Source organism: Triturus cristatus, chromosome 4_2 (genome assembly GCF_964204655.1).
Source record: "Triturus cristatus chromosome 4_2, aTriCri1.1, whole genome shotgun sequence".
Taxonomy (NCBI): Eukaryota; Metazoa; Chordata; class Amphibia; order Caudata; family Salamandridae; genus Triturus; species Triturus cristatus.
In genome coordinates this window covers 720,111,142-720,127,620 of record NC_140586.1, presented here as the reverse complement: position 1 = coordinate 720,127,620, position 16,479 = coordinate 720,111,142, and the positions used below count along the sequence as shown (strand labels likewise).

Here is a 16,479-nt window from a genome sequence, read left to right as displayed (position 1 = left end):
AAAGGTATATTTATTTGTGACCATAGTAAGCCAAATAAAGCATATTTATTATTAACGAACAGTAGTTATTGTATCGACCTTTGAAGGATAACAGGTTTTTTCAAACGGTTGATATTTGAACGCCTAATTTTATCTACTTTATAAGGATAAAAGGCTTAGTTAACATGACTGGATTTGAACCTGTGACCATAAGGTCAAACACAGGCCCATACAGTCGAAGCATTACTCCACTAAGCCACGAACGTGTGCAGTTAGGTCTTGTAAACATATTATTATATGCTGTATTAGTTTTTTATATTTCCATATTTGTGGATTTTTCAAACAAAATACACAGCATTTAAGTTTTATATTTTTATTATATATCGTATAATCGGTTTATATTTTTATTTACTAATATGTCTTGCTTTCTGCACTGCTTCTTACTAGTGCCTCTTTGGGTTCTCTTTTCACACCAGCAAACAAAACCCACTTCTTCCCACGCTGCAACCCCATGAGTGCGGCATGCCTTCCTTATACCCAGCCCTCCATGCAAGAACGAGCATAATGAACTCGCTGCATCTCTCCATGGCCAAGATAAGTTCTAAGGAAAACTCCACAATAATAACCTTGCCACTCCCGGTAAACCCAACACCAGTTGCAAGCTTCCCCAACACACCGTTTCCACGCGGCAAGAATACTAATGCAGCAAGCCTCCTTTCTATGCAGCCAGCTAAATTAATATAAACAATCCCCTATTCCGCCGATGCATTGGTTTCTTTATGGGTACATTTCTTTTTTACACTATAATACAGCGTGGTTATGTTTCAACAGCAGCCTGCAATTATATTCATGTTAAAAAAAAAAAAAAACACGGCAACAGAAACCTAATGTAAGCTTATAATACTGATACAGTATATATAAAAACATAATAACATGAAGTTATACAAGCCCACTGCAGCGATGCACCGTTGGAATCATTCTTTATTGTTTAATATTAGAGTGTGGGATTAGGGTGTGGTAACGGCCACGGTCAAAGGTGTCAGCCTTAAAGCTGGGGAACCACCTTTAAGTCTGGGCGTTAGCTAAAGCTGTAGTGACTTCGGGCAAATCATTTCATCTTTGTTTTTTGGCAGCTTTAAATCCTGTGAAGTGCACTAATTAACTGTGTGTTCCTGCCTAAACACTGCACATATACAGGTTGTAAACGCCGTATGTATCTTTACTGCTATGGGGATGTCTTGCTTGATTTATCAAAGCTGGAACCAAAGGCTGTTTGTCTTCTTCCATGTTGTCTTACGTCTGTCTCCATCTTGGCGCCAGCTCTAAACAAAAGATGTAAATGGTTGTAAATCTGCTGAGGTGGTAAATGTCCCCTTCAGATGTTAACTCACAGAATTGTGCTGTTTACCACCTGCAGCAAATGTTTTCACTTTTTTAAAACTATTTACAGAGTATGTTAAACTGACAACGGTTGGGATGATTTTGCGTTTTATTAAATTCTTACATTTGTCTTTTTGCTGAACTTTTAAAACAAATACATTTTGCGATATACATGTGGGCAAGGTAGTATTTTTTTTACTGCTTTTTGAACCAGACTTAATATGGGACTATAGGAACATTTAAATCGACATTTTACAAGCAATACATTGGGGATTATAGTTGTATTTATTTATATTTCTTGCATTATGCGTTTCTAATTAATGGTGCCTGTATAGCCCTGGTTTTCTGTCCACAATGGCAAACTAAACACACCCCTTTCACTCGCAGAAACATGATCAATACAGCATGCTCCTATGTTATCTAAGCCCTCCTACAATACGAAGCAAATGTGGGCCTCAGACAATATAACCTGCTGCCAATGTCTATTGACGCGCATGCGCACTGGGCATGATTGCACCGGCTACTTCCCACTGTGGCACCCGCACTTCAGGCATACTGCCATGCTGCCCGTTCATGTCCAGCATATCTGGGCGCTAATTTGAAGCCCATTCTGTTTATAGCACATACACTGGCATCTTTAACCCCCCCCCCTCAACCCTCTCCATGCCAGTAATTAGCCCAACGCCCCCGCTGCATTTAACCACACCACCAGCAGCATGCCTGCACAACACTCCGTGCCCACCTGCAACAACACAAATGCAGCATGCCTCCCTATTATGCAGTCATCCTCACAATGAACATTAATTTTATATTATTTTACCTTTTATTGCTTCATACATTTGTATTTATTACTTATGCTACTGCTAGTATATTTAAAAAAAAAATCACATTTGCAACGCCAATTGCTCAAACATTCATGAATGCTCGACCTATTGCAATGCAAATGCTTGTTTAATCATACCCTTGCATGCATCTGTGAAAATGCACCGAAACTTCCAACTCCCTGATAGTAAAAGTGTAAACGGGGCACCGTCCTTTCTGCCTGTACTAATTGTATATGAATATTCTCCAACTGTTCCTAATGACTTCGCAGTTTTGAGCCGACTCGCCAAGGCCTGTCAGGGTGCGTAAGAGAGTGCACTGCAGGATTACCACTCTATGAACAACACCTGCCTTCTGACTAGGGCCCTTTGGTTTTCCTTCTCTGATATATAGGGAGGAGTACTACATGTGTCCAGGAAGAGAGAGGAGATCAAATAAATCACAAATAAATCATCATTTTATACAAATTATGTAAAAGATTTCTTTTTTTCTTTTATTAGGTGCTGATTTAAAAGAACGGGCACGGATGAGCAATGAAGAAGTGGGACATTTTGTTCAGAGGCTCAGGAAGTTGATGAATGAGATTGGTGAGTTCTGTAACTCTAAATGTGCAGGGCACAAATGGGGATTTCGGATGCAAATCCCCATCTAGATACCCTCAGTGTGATTTATAATAATGTTTCCTATGTGCTGTTCCTCCTCATAGCGCTGCTGCTTAACTTGCTAAGTTGTTTTTGTTTTTGAAGGGTCCATCTTTCAAGTTGAAACCTACTTTATGAGTAGGCCATGGGAGCCACAAGACCCAAATATAGGAACAATAATTCGCTTTGTTTGTGCAGTTTTTTAATTTCTAAGAGCTGTAAGTTGCAGAGTTGCTGCTATTCAATTTAATGATACCCAAATTATTTATGCTGGTAGGATGAATGTCTGCATAGGCTTTGTAAGGTTTCAAACTCAAGACCTTCAAATCACACCAGCGCTTAACTCGCTTAGCCATCGTGCTGAATCTAAAGATTATAAACAGAAAAAACATTTAGTTTTACTGTGAGTAAATCTCCTTTCCTAAACACATTATAAACCAACTCGTTACATAATTAAAATAGTCTGAAAAATTGTGAACGCTTTTCCTACCCATCATAAGGAATTTTTGTAAGCACTGTAACTTGTTATTCATTGCGACACAAAAAAAGTGATTAATGAATTAAAGTCCAGTATTACATAGCACTCAATTTCTTCCTTGGGTGCCAGACATCCCAATCCCTTTAGCCCATAACCACTGGCGTTTGTGAAAAGTAAAACAATAGACACTTTATTTGAATTGCATAACTCTGATCTCCCTTTGTTTTTATGTCCAAGTAAATAAATGAGAGTATAGTTTAAAAAAATGGAGCCGTTAATGCACTCCTGCCTATCTGGCGGACAAGCTGACCATCTCCACACCCATGGACAGAACACTATGAGACTGGAGACCAAGATATGTAAAAAAGGAAAAAAACAAGGTATCGGGCCTTTTCCATTTACCCAGGATCTGAAACAACATACCTGTGTCAATCAGGACCAACCCAATGCTGCTTCATTTGGGGAAAGACTTGAAGAAGAACCTCTTTAAACCACAACACATCACAACGCAATAACACTCCAATAACCACCTAAGTCCCCTTTTACTCGTTGACTTGGTTTGTTTTTGCCCTTGTATAGTGCTCCTCTGCCAAATGAGAGACGGTCGATTTTGTATCATAGCGTGCCCCAGGCCCGTTCTGTCCACACCTGAAGGATGAGACCCTTGTCCTTGCCCTGCCAGCCTAATTTGTAGGCCGTGTTAAATTGACCAGAGGGTCCTGTGTTTCTATATAACAAATACCCTGGGACATCCTTACCACTCAGCCAGCATAAAACCCCTGTGTAGGCCCTTCTGTTCAATATGTAGGCCTCTTTGTTAAATTGGCCATAGTTCTGCCATTTTCCTGTATAACAGGCTAAAGGCAGGTCTGATCCCAATCATATCCAGCCCCTCTCTCTGTGAGGCCTCCTGCTCCAAACTAAGAGCCCCAACCCTACTCGTGTGCGAAGTTCACTGTCTCAAGGTTCAACATCCCCCTGTTCTCACGACAATACAGCAGACTGAATCCTGGGCTGGTACATACTTTTAGGGAAGTTGCCACCGCAGATGTGTCAAGCTGAGGCCGAATCCCTTTACAATCTACTTGCCCATCCAATTTACGGCAAGCGCATTGCCTGAGATATGAACTTTCACGTAGCTCACGTACCTCAGTTACTGGAAAGGGCGTCCCCATGTATGGTAAAATATTAGAACCATACCGTAAGTCACGAGGTAGACATGGCATGAGATGACGATACCGATACCGTAGGCACTTCTAACCGCCTTAAAGAGTACAAGACTAGAAATACTGATGCCTTCTGGAAACTGCTCATGGCGCCATTCTTGCAAGATAATAGCAATCATCCAATGATAGATGTGGCAATTGATGGCCCAACGTGGGTAAACCACTTCTCAAAAATCTTTGCCAAAACTCCAGAAGTGGAATCCATAGAAGACAATGTTTGTAGTACCCAGCCCAACTCCTTTCCAATTTCAATAGATATTACACTAACTGAAATTACCAATGCAGTCAAAGCAAGCAAAAGTGGGAAAGCCCCTGGCCCGGATGGCGTGCCAGTGGATTTTTTTAAATCTAATCTAGAACTGTGGACTCCCATCCTAAAAAGGGTATTTGACACAGTAATGAAGTGTGGCCTAATTAAATCCTGGACACAATCAATTATGGTCCCTGTTTTTAAGAAGGGAGACAGGGAGGATGTCTCCTGCTATCGTCCAATCTCACTCCTGGACTCTCTGGGGAAGGTACTGGGCAGAGTGGTTCTCCAGCGACTCCAGGAGTGGGTGGACGATGACGGGGTCCTCTCTGATATCCAGTTTGGTTTCAGGGAGGGCTTTGGGACAATAGAGCAGGCCCTAAATTTATCCCTAATTATGGGGAAATATGTCTCTGCAAAGCGGGGTAGATTGTATATGGTTTATGTTGACCTGTCCGCGGCTTTTGATTGTGTTTCTCACTCAAAGTTATGGATAGTTCTTAGTAAAATGGGCGTGGACCAGACCTTGTTATCTTTTCTCCGTGAATTATACATGAAGGCCTCTGCCAGGGTACGATTTGGAGTCCGGGGAGAACTCTCGAATTCATTCGCTGTAGAGCGTGGTGTAAGGCAGGGTTGTGTCCTGGCCCCCTTCCTCTTCTCGTTCTACACTAATGGTCTTGAGATGGAGATGTTAGAGGGGGCTCAGGACCTCCCACGAGTTGGAGAACGCTTTATACCAGCACTCTTATATGCGGATGACGCCGTGATACTTGCACGTACCCCTCTAGAATTACAAAAAGCAACGGAACGGTACGCAAGTTTCATGGCCAAATTAGATCTTCGAATAAACATAAAAAAAACGTTCGTCATGGTGGCGGGGAAGGGCAGAAAAAGGGGGAACAGTATCTATTTAGATAAGGAAAGGCTAGAACTAACGGACCAATACCCATATCTTGGAGTAATGATGGACGCGAAGCTAAATTGGAAACCAGCCATAGAGGCCCGTAAACACCACCTTCTTAGGGCAAATGCTGCCCTAATAAAATTCTCACAAAAATTGGGCAAGAGACCACCTGTAGAGCTTCTTCGAATTTACAAAGTGAAGTTCCATTTCAACAGCACTGTACGGAGCAGGCCTTTGGGGTCATAAAAATACTGGCTCCCTTCAGGTGGCAGAAAATAACTTTTTGAGATTTATTCTGGCGGTTCCAAAACGAGTCTCCACCTTCGCTTCCCATTCTGAATTGGGTATCTCTCACATCGAGGACCTTGCAAAAATTGAACCACTCCTATTGTGGTATCGCGTTTGGACTTCGACTAAAAATACCTTCACAAAGAAGTTACTGGTAGATTGCATGTCATTGGACCACGTGGGGAAGATTGAGTGGCTGATGCACATAAAACATTTTCTAACAGACCTAGGATTGGGTAAATACTATCTGGCACCAGAACTTATTTCTGAGATACCTAAGAAGGAATTAAAAATAAGGGCACTGTCCCACGTCGAAGAATCACGTATGTGCGCAGAGGTCCAGAAACCTTTGGTTCGCCACTCCATGCTAGAGATGACAACTTTGGAGATTGAACCATACCTGACGTATGTTCAGTCACAGTTTGAGCGATTCCTATTGACCAGATTTAGGCTAAACATCTTCCATAGGATGGTAGCCTTTCATTCTAAAAATACGTGGGAGAAATTTTTGCCGGTGTGCCCATGCGATGAAACAGCAGAGCAATCTACAATGCATACTATTCTGTTTTGCAAATATTATACCCCACATCGCAAACTTTGGTTAGTCCCCGTACTGAAACGGTTAGGTTTCAAGAAGTGTCGCCCAGCCATGTTATGGCTGCAATTCCTGGATTCTGAATTTGTCTGCCTATCTGTTAGTACTTTTCTTAAATGTATCTTTTATCACAGGAAAAATCTTTGAGGATGTACAGCTGGTTATCTGAGGTTAAATGCCAGAATATATTTCTAAACTGTATTGATGATAATTTTTTATATGGAATTATTTTTTATCAAATTGTATGTTATTGCTAATATTCTTCTACAAGGTTTTCTTGTCCCTCTTCAAAACTGTGCAAAGAAGACTTATTACAACTATAGATTTCAAGATGGAGTATTGTAATCATAAGATACCAAACATTGTTTTGGGTATATCCCCCAAAGCATCCTAGTTTTGCAGTTGGGGGGTTATCTTTTCCTCCTATTTCAAAGATTCATAAACTTTATTATTCATGATTCCTTAAACTATAGCGATACTATTTAATGAATTCTTGTGTTTCTGGCTATTTATGTATATCCTATTATCTTATAAATACACAATCATAAATGATCTTTGTTTCTTTACACCTTATAAGGTCACTACTTTGCACATATTTTAAATGTTTGCTCTCATTAGAGCCTTTTAAAATTCTGTTTGTTTTTAACTCATATGATCTTTATTGTATAATTGTTGAAATGTAACATTGTACTTGCTTTTATGGTCTGTAACCAACTTACCGAATAAAGCTGATTTGATTTGATTTGTATAAGAAGGGAGACCACAGAGACATCTTTGGACTACCCCACCCGTCTGTTAGTAGATGGCAGGCGGGTGTGGGTACTTCCCAAGAGCTCTTGTTTTTTGTTTTTAAGATACAATTTAACTTGCCAATATATTTGCTGTATATGCTATGTATGCTATTTTGCTATGCTATTTTGTCCCTAAAGTGGTGTTTTCTTATTGAGCACTTCATACTTGTATTACATTTACAAAGCTGCTTTCTTTTAGGTTTTAGGTACGTACGCGAGTATTCTCAGTATTATAGATCAAGTGTGTTTTGCATTCTGAGAACATCTTCCTTGATTTAACTTACGTTTTTCATAATGCATTTATAAATGTGTCTTTGAGGTTTAGTCTTTCTCTCTCTCAGGCAGTACAATAGTTTTAATACAGAAATGCCATCTTATCCATGTGACTATCTGGATTCTGTATTTTGTATTTTTATGCCTTTGTCTTGCAGTTTTTGAAGTTGCACCTTCTTAATTAAACTGCTAAAACTCTCAGTATCAGTTTCCATGGCTCACATGTCTGTTTCCTTAATTTTTAGAGCGAGCGTTCCCAGACACCCCGGCTCAAATTAAGGTGCCCCTTTTGTCCCTAACTCACTCCCTCGATCACTCCGTGAAGGCTCCAAGAGCTCTGTGCTCAGCCCCCTGCCCTCTTGACCCTTAATAAAGCTCCCTCCAACACAAACCTTTTGCGATAAACATATCTCATACATTTAAACCAAAGAAGGAAATAAGTATGATTGGTCTTTCATTCATATTATTATTATTATGGAACACTTGAATGGTGGGAGCCAATGTGGGCAACAAGGACCACTGACAGTGTTTTGTCATTAGCCACGTTGATCACTTAAGCAGGAATCACCGATGAATTGGTACACCATAAGTTTGTAATGAAATAATTTTCACATTTTAAGATGTGACCAGTGGGATGACAGATACTCCATTATTTTCATGTTAAATTCGTCTGATCCTTCAAACAGACAATTTAACTAGGTTAGACACTAATACAATGTTTCTAAGACCTATTTAAATCAAATTGTTTACTTCATGTTGTTTATTTGTCGACCTCCTCAACAGATCATGTAAATTTGCTCAGAGATTTTTCAAATATCTGCAACTTTTGTTTTGGTGTAATTTATTTCAAAATTACTCTTGAAGTATGTTCAGCTAGAGGTGTAAGTGCTCTTAGTAAGGTTATAGATGTGCAACTTTGCAATAATGAATCTTCCTAATGAGGTATGTGAAACCATCTATCTTGCTAGAGCTCCAGGAAGGATATACATATTAAAAAGAGGGGGCAAAAACATTATTGGAAGGCACTTGGAGAGTTCTTGTTTCTGCCAAAGTAGCCTTCAGTAATATGTGCATATATAAGAAGTTTATTAATGTCTTCATATTAGGGTCAATATTCTGTTGGGCTAAGAGACCGATTCCATTCTGAAAAAGGGAAAAGTGTTTAAATGCCCACAGATAGTTGTTTGTGGGTGTTCTCAAACGTTCAAAGTTCACCACCACATGGAATGCTTTAGACACCCATATTCACAACAAAAAGTGGGGTTTATAGGTGTGGAGTTCTCTGCACTAATGGCTGAGATCTCCATGCATTTAAATGGGCTTATGCCAGGCAGAAATCCCATTTGTGAATTCTTCAAAGGTGTAAGTAAGTTCGATTTTGTCATAAACTAACTTTTACGACTGAATTTAGTTTTATGAATCAGAACCTTTCTGGGTTTGCTTCTGAGCAATTTTACTGCATACAAGCATTTTCTCTTTAAACAACATTTGGAAAGATGGTTGCAATCGTTGAACTAAAATGTTTTTTTATGATTTCAGGACTAGTAATTATGACCATGTGGGTTGTCAGTCTATCTTCTGCTTCACTTGGTACAACCCACAATGTTAAGCTATCTAACACCCTTCTTTTTGTAGTTGTGTAAAGTAACAATGCTTGTGCTAGTAGTCCTCCAAGGATTTTGAAGGTGCTGACGTGATAAACTTCTTTGGTTATGCTCAAGATGTTCAAGGAAGGGGGTTGAACATCTTGCTGCGTCGGTCTTGGACGCCTCATGATGAAAGGTTCCAGCATTGTGGTGCAAAAAGATTCTAAAAAGCTAGCAAGCAAGGAAAGACCCAGTCTGATGCATATCCCTCTATTGAAAATTGAGCTAATTGTACTTCCTGTAAATCCAGCAAAGAGTAGAGGACCAGGGCAAGGGTATTTAAGTTCATCGTATAAGAGGCCCTTCAAAGCATTGATGTTCGGTTAAAATCTTTCTTTACTAACCTCTCTGACAAAACTAATCTCTGGTTGTAAAGTGGCATTATCATTTTTTTCCAAGTTTTTCCCAGATAGTGCGATACAGCAAGGGAGATTGTACATCAGATCGAAGTCCTAGGACAATGACCATTTCTTAGCCTGTGGTTACAGCTGTGTACAGCTTGGCCATCAATACAGTCATCATTTTGGAAATCGTGACCAACTGCATATAGCCTGTGTAACATCGGTGAGGCTATCCATAAAAAATATGTTCCTGTTCACATTGTAAAACATAATTTCAAGATAGTGTGGCTCTCAAAACGATCTCTTACAGGGTGGAAAAAGAAGTCCATTCTCATACGCTCAGAATTATATTAGTTCATCCTTCAGCTTGTTGTTTTTTTTCGTTTTGCTAACATGTTTCGCCTCCACTTGCAGCTGTTCTTTGACATCACTTAGCCTTGTCTCAATAGACATGGAGTTGTGCCCAACCACTTAAAAGTAAAAAGCCTCATTGATTGCTGATCGAAACACAATGTACTTGTTATGCTATAAAATTTCTGAGCACTGTAGATGAAGCAAAACAATTCTGCTGCCTTTGTCGCACACTTTGACTTTTTGGGACAGACCACTTATTACGTAGTCTACAAAGGTGTACGAAACTAGGAACCTTCTTAATTGAGTTTAAAAACACATTCAACAAGATCAACATTTCAGCATTAATCCTTAATGGCTGTTGTCCTTTGGTGAAGCGTTTTGACAGTGGTGACTTACTGAACTAAATACTGTTCCCTCTAAAATATTAGATTAATCTGATGAAAACTAGGGGTGAGTGGGAAAATCCACTCCACTGGCGGAGTTTGCAGAGTTTTGCCACTACGTGCTCTGCTTAGAGCATGGAGTTCGGAAAAAACTCCACCCTCCGCCGCATCACGGAGTTTACTGGCGTTTATCAAAATAAGAGAGGGACAAGGAGCGCGATCAAGATCCAGTACCCATGCTCCTTAGAAAGGTTTAACATGTGTATCAACCAAATTTGGTACTTGTTCCTGTCTGGAAAAGATTAAAGAAAGCAGTTGGAAATAGAAAAATGTGAGGCTGTCATCCTTATTAGGAAGTGATGCCCTTACACACCCATGTAGGTTTCATGCTTCATCATCAGGCTTTTTGCTTCTCGTGGGGCCGGCACTGCATTGCCCCCTGGGCCCTGCGAGAGGGCCCTTTGTTGGAGATCTTTATAGTAAAACAGCTGTGATGATTCATGGGATGTGCGGAGCCAACAAGTGAGTGGTTCTGTGATCTAAAACGACCTAAAGGGTGCCCATGACAAGTTTATCAGGGGTCCCTTTGGTAAGGTTAAAAAGGAGGTAAAATTATGGCAGTCGATGCAGAGTTATAAAATGTGACTGTCTGGTGAGTGCGGTGTAAATACCCAGTGGTTTATACTCGGTCAGGTCGACATTTTTCATGCCCTGATGGTCCAGAAGGCTCCGTGGCATTTTAGGACCAGAAATAAAGTGTAGACCCTATTCTGAATGAAAAAGGGTGTGGAATTGTTAATATATAACATGCTCTAGTGGTTCAGCATGTGGTCATAGGAGTACCTGGGATATGCTCACCCTATCATGTATCACAATCCAACCTGGTAAAGACACTCGCAATGGAGAGTTACCTAAACCTTTCGTTGTATAGTGCAATGTCATTCTCTAATTTGTAAGCATTATCAGTAGTTCTTTATCAGAAGTGCCACCTGTATCCACATACTCTGTTGTCACCACTGTGAAATAACAATAGGAGAGTGTATCACTTACAAAGTGCCAAGACAGACCAGCATACAGTAACATATAAGACAATACATAACACACAATCAATCGTTTCTGGTGGTATCCGACATCTCGGCCCATATTAAAGAGTTTACTGGCGCCCTACTTTAGAAAAGTAGAAAAAGGAGACTGATAATGAGACTGATAATGAGAAATATGCCTCGTTTATTTAGGAAAACCCTTTGTCAGCAAACCCTGAAGGGAAACGAAAAACACTGCATTTGTTTATGACTTGTGATAGACGTTGCGTGATCCGATCTCTTTTAGTCCTGCATATTCTATTTAACCATGGATGGCACCCATTGGCCTCGGGCTCTTGCTGCCTCTGCTGCTGATCACTGCTGGCCACTATGACCCCACCATGAGGTAAACAGCTTGCCCACCCCGTGACCTACTCACTAGTGTCCGAAGGTGAAAAGCAAATATTGCCTTCGAAACCCCCCCACATTCTTACCTTCCATCTTCAGTGACAGCCCTCTATAATGAGGAACAGAAGAACATTCCGGAAGTGATCTTCCCGCAGTAATAGTAAAACTGAAAATGCATACATGTCATTCTGTACTCAACAAGCTTCTAGGGCTTCTGGCAGGGCTTAAAGGAAACCCCTCCCAAGAAGAAACCGTGGCCCTCACCTCATGACAGGAACCAAATACTACTCCCAGAATGCAGGAAGCGCCAGCTGCAGTTCATGAGAGTTCTAATTAAAGCAGAATGTCAGTTCTCCTCAGTCCTGTCGTGCAGCACGGCCTATGCACGACTGCAGCTGTGTACAGCGTGAGTGCCTGCGGCGCGTAAAGTACCTACAACCAGGCTGGGCTTTTGTCGCCCACAGTACTGTGCCTTTTTAAGCACATACTGGGAGTGGTAAAACCCAAAATACAAGCCCCAGAATGCAAATTATTATTTTTGAAATAGCCTGGGCTAGCTAAAGATGTTTGTTACATGTGGCATCAGTATACTTGGCAGCACTGCTAACATGTATAGTTGCCAATCTTCCATTACACAAGGTTGGATTATTATTATTTTTTAAAACATTTATTATGCCTGCGGAGATTAAATGATTTATTTCTCCAGAATCACAAGAAGTTGAGCCGACACCATCACTACAGCCTGGTTCTCCAGTTGCAAAGTTGGTAGTGCTTAGTGGCTCACTTAGTGGCTGAATAAAATAAGCAATGGGTGTGTTTCCGAGGCTACTTTACTTCAGCAGCAAGTAATGGGGGAAATTGGCAGCATGCTTTCAGCCAATCCAAGCTTGCACTGCTACCACCCCTATGGTGCAAATCGCACCTATGGTCGTGGCACTTTAAGTCTCTTTTCTGTTTTCCTCGCCCTCAGCTGAACAACTGGTATTCTACTGCCGTCTTTCATTCACATGCTGGACTAGGGCACACAGCAACTCCTGTGGCAAAGCTTGCAGTCGTGCCCCAACATAATGTTCTACCAGCTGCCGAGGATGCGGCTACCGCTATTACAGCTCAACAGGTGGTCCCATCTCCTACTGGTTAGATCATTGTTCCTTGCTTATTGCTTAAAAGTTTCTCTTATAGCCCCCCTCCTTTCTAGAACTTTGGAACCCAAGATGTAAGAGGGTATCTATTTGATCTGTTTGCCCATCTCATTGTTACCTTCTATAGAATGCTAACTGCAGGATTGTGTTTTATTTATTGGCATCGCTCTGTATGCTAACCACCAATGTGAATGTGGCTGCATTGTAAGGTGCTATCTACACACCCACAACAAAAACAATTTCACCTCCTCTGGCCGAGCGATACAGAGTGGTGTTTTGGTCGACTTGAGGATACATTTGTAACACTTTAAACTGACTAGCTGGTAGCGGTCCCATAGCGCATGACAAGGAACTCCGCGTCATGCATGTATGACATGGCTTGTAAAGTGCCTAATGCAGGCCTGATGCCGACATAAAGTGCTCCAAGAGCCACTAGGGGTACAAGTTTTTTTTTTCTTTCAAAGGTATTTTTATTGAATTTTCTCGAACATACAATCAAAGATTGTACCATCACAGTACCCCTCGCAGGGGGACAGAATAACCCAACAATAAATACAATTGCTGAAGTGCGTTGCCCAACATATATCCCGCTCCCAGCACAAGGGGGAGCTCACTTGTAAGGTACAGCTTCTAGTGGAATTGGAGCATAGAGCAAGAGCAAAGGGCACCAAGACGTGCACTGAACAGTATGACCGGTATATCTTTATCCTGTGATGGCCATTTTGTCTAAGCCTTCCAGCTGGAAGGTGCTAGATTTGGAAACAAATCAAAAACTAGTAATTCCCCCCAAACCCCCCCCCCTCTCCCCCCCCCCCGAACCCACCCCTAGCATGGTGGCGGCGACAAGTACGTAATGGAAGTGTCATGAGACATAGATCCCAACTCAAAATTGGAACAGATGCAGGGCTCGAATGGAAGACGGATAGACAGCCGATGGGAGGCCTCGTAAGATAAAGGTGACTAAAGGGCCCCATTTGAATTGGAAGTTCTTATAATTATCCCTGAGGATTTCAGATATGCGTTCTAGGCTAAGTGACTTCCATAAACGTGAATGCCAAAGGGAGATAGCCGGGGCCTCCTTTGTCTTCCAGGCGGCTGCCAGAGTGATCTTGGCTGCGCCAATACAGAGCCACATAATAGTTTTGTCCGCTCGAGACTGGTGTTCTAGGGAGGAATTACGGAGCCCCAGAAGGACACTCGCCATAGTTGAGGGGATGGGGTAGCCCAACATAAACTTTATATGCGCTAGAATTTCCTCCCAAAAAGGCCGGATCGTCGGGCAGTCCCACCATATGTGCTGGAAATCCCCAAGGAGCCCGCATCTCCTCCAGCACCTATCAGAGGCAGTAGGATATATTTTTTTTAGTTTAGACGGATGTAGGTACCAATCCATCATAGTCTTCAGATGGGCTTCCCGGAGCTCCGAGGAGTGGTTCAATCTGGTAATGTCGGTCCATAAATGAGACCATTCTTCTTCAGAGATGACTCGCTGCAGTAAGTCTTCCCACTTAGACAAATACCGTGGGCGTGGGGACAATGCAGACCTGATAAGAAAATCGTAGCTAAAGGATATCACCCCTTTCATAGCCGAAGTCTTAGTGAGGAAGACCTCAAATTTGGTGAGAGGGCAGGTAGCCGCCTCCCGTATCTGAGGAGTAAGGGCCCAGTGCATAAGTTGAACATAATGATACCGCTCCGCATCACCTAATTTATAATTTCGCTTGCAATCGTCAAACGTGAGAGGGTCAGAGTTGTGGAATAAGTGTGTCAAGGCCAAGCAACCTCCCTCCGGCCAGGCATCAAAGGGTCCCTCATGTAAAGCTAGGGGGAATGCCGGGTTCAAATGAAGTGGTGTAAAGGGAGAGGGGAACAAAGTCCACCTATCGTCACCCGACACAGAGTCCCATACTCCCAGGGTGGTGCGTGTAGGAGTGCTGATGTATGTGTTCTTGGGTCTGTCCTCTCTACGCCGCAACACCAGGTCCCAAACTGTCCGTCCCATCACACTTCGGTCCATATGTAACCAGTGCTTATCGGAAGATGGTTTCGACCATTCCACCAGGATTCTCAACTGGGCAGCTTTGTAATATAAGTGAAGGTCTGGGAGTCACACCCCTCCCTCCCTGCGAGAACGACGCAGTAGGGAGAAAGAGAAGCGTGCTCTCCCCCCCCCCCCGCCAGATGAAGCGTAAGATCAGAGCCTTCACTTTACGAAAGAAATCCCTATCTAATTCGATGGGCAAGGCCTGAAATAGGTAAAGGAGTTTAGGAAGAAGTGTCATCTTCACGGCGTGTATACGACCCAGCCACGACAGAAAGAGGGGCTTCCATTTCGTGAGTTCTGCTTGCATTCCTGCGATCAGGGGGGGAAGTTGGCAGCGTAAAGCTTCTCCAACGTGGGCGTCAGCTGGACTCCCAAGTATTGAATGGAGGAAGTGGCCCACGGGAGTGGCGTAAGAGACTGAAGTCTAAGAACTTCCTCCGGCGGTAGAGTGAGGTTGAGGATATATGATTTATCTAGATTTATTTTAAAGCCTGCTACCGCTTCGAAGCGTTCTAGCTCGGATTGCACATGCGGGAGTGACATAGCCGGTTCAGACAGAGACAGAAGGACATCGTCTGCAAACAGGGACATTTTATGAGACTCCCCCGTGAATGGTAGCCCATGGATGGTTGGATTAGCCCTGACTGCTAGCGCCAGCGGTTCGAAACTGAGTGCAAAAAGCAGGGGTGAAAGGGGACACCCCTGCCTGGTGCCTCTAGAATGAACAAAGGGGGGTGAATGGACCCCATTCACCACCACTTTAGAGCGGGGAAGGAGATAGTTAGCACGAATCATACGAAGAAATTTCGGGGGAAAGCCAAACGCGGTAAGAATGTGGAACATAAACCCCCAATCGACCCTATCAAAGGCTTTCTCAGCGTCTAGTCCCACGAGAACTGCAGGGATTCGGCGCCTATTGACCTTCTCAATCAGATGGATAATGCGACGAGTGTTGTCGTGTGTTTGACGGCCCTTGAAAAATCCAGACTGGTCAGGGTGAATGAGGCTGGGCATGAGGTAATTTAGCCATCAGGCTATGATAGAGGAATACAATTTGGCGTCAAGGTTAATTAAGGTGATAGGCCTATAAGAGGCGCACCGGTGAGGGTCCCTCCCTGGCTTAGGTATCACTGAGATTACGGCTTCCGTCATGGAGCCGGAAGTCGCACCGTCCTCTGCCATCCTATTAAAAAGTGGTGCAAGATGTGGGCTTGTGTCAGGGGAGAACGTCTTATAAAAAATAGCGGTATAGCCGTCCGGTCCAGGGGCTTTGTGAACTTTTAGGGCTTTAATGGCAGCGGTAACATCGTCCGTGATGATAGGGGCGGTGAGCAAATCGTTCCACGTTTCAGACACCCGGGGCAAGGATAGGTTCTGGAGATAGGCTTGTTGAGTAGCCAAGTCTAGTGGATCTCCAGAATATAAACGTTCATAAAAAGAGCCAAATATCTCTTCCTTGTCTTCGTCTTTATATGTGATGACTCCAGAGAGGCCCTGAATGCCTCCTAT

General features: G+C 42.6%; 1 protein-coding gene across 2 annotated transcripts in view; it reads left to right on the top strand.

Moving 5' to 3' along the window:
• The window catches only part of LOC146834961 (enoyl-CoA hydratase domain-containing protein 2, mitochondrial-like), a 205,802-nt gene that overhangs the window by 96,515 nt on the left and 92,808 nt on the right, over positions 1-16,479 (top strand). For both annotated transcript variants that reach the window (XM_085602606.1, XM_085602605.1), the window contains exon 4: positions 2,682-2,768. In XM_085602606.1, coding sequence (XP_085458732.1) covers positions 2,682-2,768 — 87 coding nt within the window. The remainder of the gene's footprint in view (positions 1-2,681; positions 2,769-16,479) is intronic.